The sequence below is a fragment of the Pleuronectes platessa genome, chromosome 18 (assembly GCF_947347685.1).
Source record: "Pleuronectes platessa chromosome 18, fPlePla1.1, whole genome shotgun sequence".
In the NCBI taxonomy this organism is placed as follows: Eukaryota; Metazoa; Chordata; class Actinopteri; order Pleuronectiformes; family Pleuronectidae; genus Pleuronectes; species Pleuronectes platessa.
Genome location: NC_070643.1, coordinates 20,239,496 through 20,248,840, shown reverse-complemented (window position 1 = coordinate 20,248,840; position 9,345 = coordinate 20,239,496). Strand labels below are relative to the sequence as shown.

At 41.3% G+C, this 9,345-nt stretch overlaps 1 protein-coding gene across 1 annotated transcript; it reads left to right on the top strand.

The window, feature by feature from the left end:
* Positions 1-251: 251 nt before the first annotated feature.
* Positions 252-7,043, top strand: eif3eb (eukaryotic translation initiation factor 3, subunit E, b). Its single transcript, XM_053446366.1, is given in 17 exon segments — positions 252-341; positions 1,071-1,118; positions 1,121-1,154; positions 1,157-1,189; positions 1,825-1,942; positions 2,034-2,089; positions 2,917-2,971; positions 2,973-3,013; positions 3,104-3,136; positions 3,139-3,227; positions 4,022-4,076; positions 4,079-4,124; positions 4,421-4,491; positions 4,494-4,541; positions 4,603-4,660; positions 6,570-6,671; positions 6,920-7,043. Coding segments are annotated over 17 exon segments (1,101 nt in total).
* Positions 7,044-9,345: the final 2,302 nt, after the last annotated feature.

The following is a 9,345-nucleotide window of genomic DNA, read 5'->3' as shown; positions in this document are numbered from 1 at the left end:
CTAATCAATTATATATAATAATAATGATGATGATGATGATTGTTGTTGTTGTTGTTGTTGTTGTTGTTGTTGTTGTTGTTGTTCTTCTTCTTCTTCTTCTTCTTCTTCTTCTTCTTCTTCTTCTTCTTCTTCGTCTAATATGTTGACCAACTATAAAATAAACACCGAGATGACGTATGTGTACCAGGTGACGTCGTTCTCATGGTTACTTTTCTGTATGTCAATAAAGTTCCGTCTTGAATTCAGCCAAGATGGCGGAGCCCGACCTGACCAGCAGGACAGCTCACTTCCTGGACCGGAACCTGGGTTCTCCTCAGCTGGAGCTCCACTCAGTGAAGGAGGTTAAACCCTATTCGCTTCTGACAACGAGTCCACACGATGTCGCTGTTTGTCAGCGGCGATTTACACCTGAAAACACGAGGAATCCCCTCAGCTGGTTAGCCACCGGCTAGCAGCCCCGTTAGCCACCGGCTAGCAGCCAGGCTAGTTAGCACCTGGAGTCTGTCATCACTGGACAACTTCAGAGAAGTTTGAATAAACCGCGAAAACAGACAAGTATTGATATTTCTATTTTAGTGTTTATAATAATAACCCTACACAAGGACCTAAATGCAAATAAAAGTGAGTTGAATATTGCACCTGCCCCTTAAAACACTTAAAAGATAAAACTCTTAAAGGATATGACGCATAAAATATGAAAACATAAATGGGCATTAAAACCTAAAAGTGTAAAAATGTCCTAGACAAAGTGAAAAGGTTATTGAGATGCACGGCCGAATATCCATATTTCTTTAATAAGTATTGTGATAGATGATAGATGTAATTTACAACAATAATATAAATAATAAAGTACTATATTTAGTTTGTACTTAATTTAGACAAATCTGAATTCATTTTTCAGAAAAATCGTCCTCAAAAAACCCAATCTATTATAAACTCATTAACTTTGTAAAATGTATTTCTCTTGTGTACATGTCTGTGTTGTCTTCATCCTAAACTTTACTTTTTCTAGCTCTATTCATTTACCTTCATGTCTCAAAGTTGAACATTGTATTTTGGGATTCTAACAGATCTACAATTAGAAGGAATTCCTTCAGGGAAAGCTGGACCTCCTCAGCGAGAGACAAACATGGTGGACTTCACCATGTTAGTCTACAAAACCTGAACCCGGTCAAGGAAATCCCACCCTGTGAGTAAGAAGTAGATCAACACCTGTTTCCTCGTTACAGCTTTTTAATTTGTACTGTGCAGACGTTCTAGACACTGAAATGAAAGAGTAGCAGCTTTCAGAGGCTGTAGGTCAGGACTCGTTATGACTCGGGTGATTGACTGTGTGGTGGAAAGGAATGTGTACATGGAAAGTGCCTTAACCTTTGCATAGTACTTTAAGTTAGAGATTTTACGTCATAGGGCTGAATCCTTGACTCAACTGATAAATTAAAGTGTTTTGATGTTCAATTAAACATTTGTAGGTTTAAGCTTCTTAAATATCACTGAATTTCCTCTGAGAAAAAACATGAATATCTGAGTTTGGGACTGATGGTCAGACTAACAAGCAATTTGAAGTCTTCATCTTGACATTAGACTGTTTCTCACTCTCTTCAGACGTCAGGGAGACCAATCAGTAAATCAATTAATTGTATACAGTGTACAGCCATACACATTTTACCATCTTTTCATTATAATTCTTAATTTTGCAACCAATACAAATTAAAAAGTAATTCGTTGGATAACCAGTTGTAGATTCTTGGGTCTGAGATTGTCTCTTTTTAACAACATATAACGGAAATGGAAAATGTGTGAAGTGAAAATGTCATGTTGCAGCCCTGAAGGAGAAGAGGAGCTCTGAGATGGATCAGCTGAAGCAGCTCCAGTCAGAGACAGAGCCCATTGTCCAGATGTTTGAAGATCCAGAGACAACACGGCAGATGGAGTCCACGAGGTCCAATCATCTGTTTCTCTCAAATATTTTAATACCAGTATTAAAAAGCCCTCTGACTGGTTTTTAAAGTCTGGACTGGTTTCCTCACCAGAGACGGGAGGATGCTGTTTGACTACCTGTCAGAGAAACATGATGTGAGTTTGAGGTGTTCACAGGGAGTGTTCCCAGTATTCGTCTTGTGGAGGAGAAGCTGGACTGGTTTTTAATCTTTGAGGTGGGAGGCACGATGTGTGTGTTTGTTTCCATGACAACAAGCTGCCACTGAGAGCGGGGGGGGGGGGATCTCAGAATCCTAAAAACGTCCAACTACTCCCACCGATGTGCTCATTACTCACTCATGGCAACTTTTCTACAAATAGTCACTTTATTTTATAGTTTTATTTTAGTCAGTTTATAAAAACATGATCCACACTGCGTGCTCTCTGATGAAGACAAGAATCTGTTGATGGCTTTATTATTTTTTCTTGGCGAACATGAAAGATGCTTCACATTCACTGATCCACCACGTCATCGCTGCAGCTTCTCTTCTGTGAGGGGAAGAGACACCAGCAGTTATAATAAACAGTGGATCAGAGGTTGTTTAAAGTCACATTCATTGAATCGACAAAAATGAATGTTTATTTGCTTTTCCCTTGTATTACTGTATATATATATATATATATGCATATTTATTTCATTCCTATTTTTTTTCTTTCAATGTATTAACTCTTCATTGTACCCTCGCACCATTGTAAATGAGGGTCTTATTCCTCAATGTGTTTTCCGAGGCTTAAATAATCAATCAATCAATCAATCAATCAACATTCATTTGAACACTGATATTTTGCTTTGCAGTAGTTAGATAACCCTGCTCTTTGACTGAATCTTTACTAACTTGGTAGAGGTGGAGAACATGTCAATCAAAGCAAGTTGTTTCTTCTGTGAAACTGGTCCCTGGTCAGATTTGAAACTTGGTCAATGTGTTTTAATTCAAGTTCTTGTCCCCCTTGTTGTTGTCTCTTAATTTCGTCAAGAGTACGGTAACTACTCCGATCACTGAGTACCTGTACTTCCTCCGTGTCTTGGTAAGAATAATCACATTTTAATAGAATAAGTAATATATATATATAAACAAATACTTTGTGATTTGTCTGCGTTGTTCACATATTGCTCTTTCCTCAGGTTCAGACAGGAACACCTTGAGCTCTCTGTGGGGAAACTGGCTTCTGGAATCCTGATGCAGAACTGGGAGGCAGCCATGGAAGACCTCACTCGTTGATAACAATGTAAGACAGTGACCAAGTGTGTTTGTTATTTGTTTTCGTCTTAATTTACTACATTGGATCTAAATAATTTAATCTGTAAATTGTTTACCGATATCTGGAAAAGATGACACAAACTGTGAGTGTGAATCAGGGTTAAAAGATGACACCCCACTCACGTATCATAAACCTGCTGCTGTGAGAGAACAAGGTTAAATTCCCAGAATGTGAGCATAGAAAAGACTCGAGGGCAAAATAAATCACTGAGCCAAGGTGGTGAGAGCAGAGGAAGATATCATGTAGTGAGTGAGTGAGCTCAGCAAGCGCGCGCACACACACACACACACACACACACACACACACACACACACACACACACACACACACCTACCTGCTTGCTTGCTTGCAGAGAATTTCATGCCTGTTGCAGTAACAAGCGCACCTAATGCCAGAGACGATGCTGTCAGCAGCCCGGAGCTGTGGTGGGATTTCAGAGCTGAGCCTGGACCGAGATGTCAAATCAGTGTCTGTGAAGAGAGACACCGAACACGTCCCTACACGGCTCTGCCACATCACAGGTTTCCCCCTAATCTTGTTTTCCATGTACAGGGACATTAAATGAAGACTGTGAGTCGTCTGCTTGATCACTGCAAGTTCACGACCTGCAGTCTCTGGTTAATTTCTGAGGCAGGAAGTTACCTGACGGTGACAGTGAGGTAGATTCAATTAAAGCGTTAAAGTCACATCGTGAATCCACTTTCTGATCGTTTCTCTAAAGACTGATGCATCATTTTCTAACCTCTTCTCTGTGCATCCTCTCTTCTTTTTTTTTTTCCAGTCGCTCCAGTAGAGGACACGGCTCATCCACTGGTCCCTCTTCGTCTTCTTCAACCATCAAAAGGCCGAGACGACATCATCGAGCTCTTCCTCTACCAGCCTCAGTGAGTTGACATTTTAACAACAGCAAAGTAACATGTTTTATTTAATTCTCTGTTGGACACAGACTGGGGGACAGTGTTCGTGTGACCTTCATGTAGCTGAGCCTTTTTAATAATGCTTCACACAAGCACCTTTTGATATTAATTTCCGTTTTTTTAACAAACTGAATGAATTCATTTATTTCACAGCACAGCTCCATTGTGAAAAACCTTTATAATTCTTTTGTTTTGGAGAAAAAACACAGACATCCAAGTCCGTTGTGATGGAAACTAGTGATGGCACCTGTTTTACTTCCCAGATACCTGAATGCCGTCCAGACAATGTGCCCACACATCCTGTGATTCCTTTCGCCTGCAGTCATCACCAACAAAGCCGGCAGGTCCTCAAGGACTTGGTGAAAGTCATTCAACAGGTGAGATCAATAAGCGTTAGAGGAATAATTCTTATCTCAAGGATTTAGCCGACCTCTGAATGATGATAACATGTTCAAGGACCCGATCTCAGAGTTCTTTGGGCTCCCAGAAGAAGCTCAGGGAGTGTGAGTCAGAGAGTTTCCTCCCCTTCAGTGTTACCGCTTGACAGTGTGCGTTTGTCACGGTGCACGGGCCTGAATCCCCCCCCCCCCCCATACAAGTTAGATACAACACAGGGTAATATGAGGCTCCCCTTAGCCGCGGTGCTCTGATCTCCTGAGGCCCAGACGTTTGACTCTGCAGCCATTCAGCCTCAGCAAATCCACGTCTGGCCTGATTTTACTGCCTCTTGCTTTTGTTCCAGTTTGATTTTCAAAGCAGAGGAGCTGTCAGCTCGTGAAGCTCTGTCGCCTCCTCTCTGGAAACCCCTCAGCTGCAGTTTGGTGCTCGGGGACCACTTTGCACATTCTCTAAACACACTCATCAATTGGCTTTTACTCGTCTTGTGTAATTTGTGCGGTGAGCGGCGGAGAAGGTTCATCAAGTCCTTCTGTTGTCATGGAATCTGATGGAATTTTATTGTGAAGGGAATTAAAGTGTACACACGTTTCCTCCAGAGATCAACAACTCGTTTTCATTTCTGTCCAAACACTCTGACATGATGTTTTGTTTCAGCACTCACTCGTTAAAGAGTCACATCACTGATGGATTGTCTCGATCTCAAGATGTGGAAAACAATTACAGATGGAGTATTTCTGGATTATTGTGGCACATTAATCTGTGTTTAACGGAGGGCAACATATCTCACACAATAACGTCTCCTTTTATAAAATAAACGGTGCCTGCATCGTATTTCAGATTCCCAGACACTAATGTATTCATACATTTAAGCTCCTCTGCAGATTTAAGGTGCCCACACATCCTATTTGATGCTCCAGTGTAAAAAACACAGGTAGAGACTTCACAGGATAATCTGCTGCAACACACTCACATGTGCTGGTTTCTTCAAAGTTCGTTTTGAGACTCCGGCTCCATATTTTCTTCAGTATGAGCTTAGTGACCGTGTTGTTAACGTTAGATTTGACAGTTCATATTAAAGCATGTATTACTTAGTGCGTCTTTTAAACGTTTTGTTTCCAAAGCAGACTCAAAAACTATGAGGAATATTTTGTCATAAAGCTTCATATTTATGGTAATCAAGTAATGATAGGTTCTTATTTACTCCACAGAGAAGATTTATGTTTTCTTCTTTGTTTTTCAGTTTGTCTGTGTGTTAGGTGGTGGAAGGATGTGGTATGAGTCGGGGAAGAACCCACTGAATCTGGGTGTGGATCCAAATGTGGCTTCCTAAGGGGACTGTTGGCCCCTGACAGAGGTTTGTGTTCTACTCGCTGCCGTTCTCATACAAGTTTTGTGGAAATCCACGTGTTAGATTTTGTGTTATCCTCCTGACAAACAAACAGACTTGGGTGAAACCATAACTTCCTTGTCCGGGGGGGTGAAAACCCTCCATTGTGAGGTTGTGTATTTTCGTCCAGGACATTTCAGTGTTTGGTGGATGAAGCAGCAGCTGAGGTTCTGTCTGATTGGTGAATGAAACCAACCGAACCACAGGGAACAGACACGTCACATGTGGTCGGCGTGTGGTGTTATTATGTCCTCAAGGAAACTTATAACAGACTTATCGTTCCAGTAAATCGTGGCTATGGTTAGAAATTATAGCGACTGTCTGAGTGATGGCAGAATTATAGAGAACGTCTGAAATAAAGATGTTTGTTTACTGGAAAATGTTCTTCAGAGGAACTGGACTCACTCTAACTGTGGGAACCTTTGACCTTTTCTTTAGTCCATCTACACGTTCTATATGTGAATGCTTTATGTGTTTGTGTGTTTGTGTGTGTGTGTGTGTGTGTGTGTGTGTGTGTGTGTGTGTGTGTGTGTGTGTGTGTGTGTGTGTGTGTGTGTGTGTGTGTGTGTGTGTGTATGTGTGTGTGTGTGTGTGTGTGTAGATGATCTTTTCCCCTCAGGCTTCAGGAACAACCTCTTTCTGGTCGCCGGCCTTGAGGACTTCATTGAAAACGCCCGTCTCTTCATCTTTGAGACCTTCAGTCGGATTCATCAGTGCCTCAGCATCAGGTGAAGGAAACAGACTCACGGGTCAGAGCCGCTGTGTGCCGGGCCTTTTTATTTGTGAATGCACCGATGAGAGAAAAAGGATGAAAAGAGGTTTTAACATCTGCACCCAGATGATTGATGTTGTGCAATAAGTTTACTTCTCTGTGTTTTTACTCATGTCCTCTTAAAGCTTTTCAAAGGCAGTCATCAACATTTTTTTTAATTCCCTCAAAGGAAATGTAGTGAACTGAATTGCGCTCTCCTCTCAGCGTGCTGCCAGACGAGCTCCACACGACGCCCGAGGAGGCGGAGCGGTGGATCCTCAACCTCATCCGAAACGCCAGGTTCGATGCCGAGATGGACTCCAAGCTGGTGAGGCGCTGCAGTCACTGATCCACCTTAAGTCAGACGAGCTTCAAGTCACTGATCCACACTTAATCTCACCAGACGACTGATTTGTGTAATGTATCACAGCTTTGTCAGTTTATTTATTAAGTTATTGTTAGACGCAGAAAAGACCTGTCAGGGATTAGTCGAGCAGTAGAGTCCTTTAACGTCATTCTTTCAGATGAATCATTTTTATACAATACATGTTTCCCAGGGTCACGTGGCGATGGGCACCAACAGCAGGTGATCGAGAAGAACAAAGAGTGACTCGTTCCTGAGCCAGATGTTTCCAAAGAACATCCAGAAGAACGAGGTAGAGTGAAAACCAAACACATGGAAGAGAACTGAACGCTTCTCACCAGCCTCTACTGTTGAGGATATTCATACTAAAAATGTATTTTGGTTTGTTTTTGGGTTGACAACTCAAGGTTTCATTAAAAACACGCCCACCAGCTGTCTGATATCGACCAAGGCTTGATTTATTTTAATTTCAGCCATTTTCCAGCATCAGTTCAGACTGTTCTCACTTATACTGGATCCATAGGCTTCATATTGGAACCATTTAAACCCACTCTCATCTCTCTTCCTCCTGTCACTCGCCCGTCTTGTTCACCACCGTCTCTATTCCTTCTGCCTCTGATAGATCTACGTGAGATACAACACTGAGATGAGGCTACATCCGGTCTTTAAAGTTATGTTTCAGAACTAAAATGATTTCTGAAGAAAGCTCCAGAAAAGCACATCACATGATCACTCACGTGCACTGGGCTTGCAGCAGGTGAACCGTAGCAACAGTGATGTGTTTTAAAAGTAAGCGTTGCCATGTGGATGTGGATGTCTAGATTAAACTCCTCCTCTTTCCCTGCGGCCGATTGCATTTTTTCACCACTCAACTTCAATTCATCCAATTTCCTTTTGGTGAAAAATAATCTTGTATTTAATTTGCTGGGCTGAAGACTTTTAGTTTTTTGCCAGTTTCCAATTGGAGGACGTTTATGAATTACACACGTCTCTGTTCATCTTCTTAATGAAGTAGTTTGAACTTTTCTTCTCACTCTTCTTCTAATGTTTGTTCCTCAGGACTCCGGCTTCTACTGGAAATGGAAATCGGCGTCAGGAGGATGCAGATGATTTTAGTACATTTTCAAGGCTTTTTATTCTATTGAAGAGTTTATTAGATTGTTTATTATAATTTGTTATTAATTATCCACTTATTATTATTATTTATCTTATGCAATTAAAGCACTGGAGAGAAAAGGCAGCTAGGCTTCATTATTAACTTATCATTGATACTTCATTCATATTTCGAGATGTTTACATTATTTTCCTCTTCTGAAGCAACAATAAATCATCTTTAAATTTAGCTTCTGAAGAGAAACTGATTCGACTCGTCTTTATTTGACCACTAGATGGCGAGGTTGGCTCATTTGTATTTTTCTCTCTGGTGCAGCAAGCTTTTCACAATATTTGACTTATTTCAGAACTTTGTATTATTTGTCATGAAAGGCGGAACAGACAGATTTATAACATCCATCCATCATTAGAGGGTCGTGGGGGCGCTGCAGCCGATCCCAGCTGACATTGAGTAAGAGGTGGGGCCCCACTCTTCATCCGGCAAATTAGAGTCTCCAGAAAACACACAGAGAAAACAAGTGAACTCCTCACAGACAGGATCCAGAAAGGCAGTGTCTGAATTTGATGAATGGTTCCCTGTTGCAAAAAACACCCCATCTCATAATTTTAAGTGAAAATATAATTCTGGACCCACACTCAAAGTTGATGGGTTCACTTCCCTGACCCAAACCACATCCTCCCACAAAGCTTCATCGAAATCCCTGTGATTGTGTAATTCTGCTGACAACGCACAGGGGACAAAACACAACCTCTTTTGTTCAGGTAAAAGAGAAGAAGAAGAAGAAGAAGAAGAAGAAGCAGATATTAAACTGATTCATACAGGAAATGAAAAACACTTTTGAAGTTCACTGTCCTCCGTCCTTGACCTGCTAGTTGAAAGAAAACACTTCTGCTGGTTTGTGAGATGAAATCGGATCAAACCTCACAAGACCCACATTTAACATCAGTCACACTTGGATCCTTATCAAGCTCCTGTCTCTCTTTTTGTTTTACTGCAGCCCGGTTCGTTGGAAATGTTGTTGTGCTGCTTGTACAGTTAATGTTCAACTACACTTTATTTCTGCAAAGTCAATGACGCTGCAGCGACGGCTGCATTCCTGCAAATATTTAACTTGCACTGTGAAAGCAGCGAGCAGGATGTGCATCTGAAAACCGGTTGGGTAAATAGTTCTGG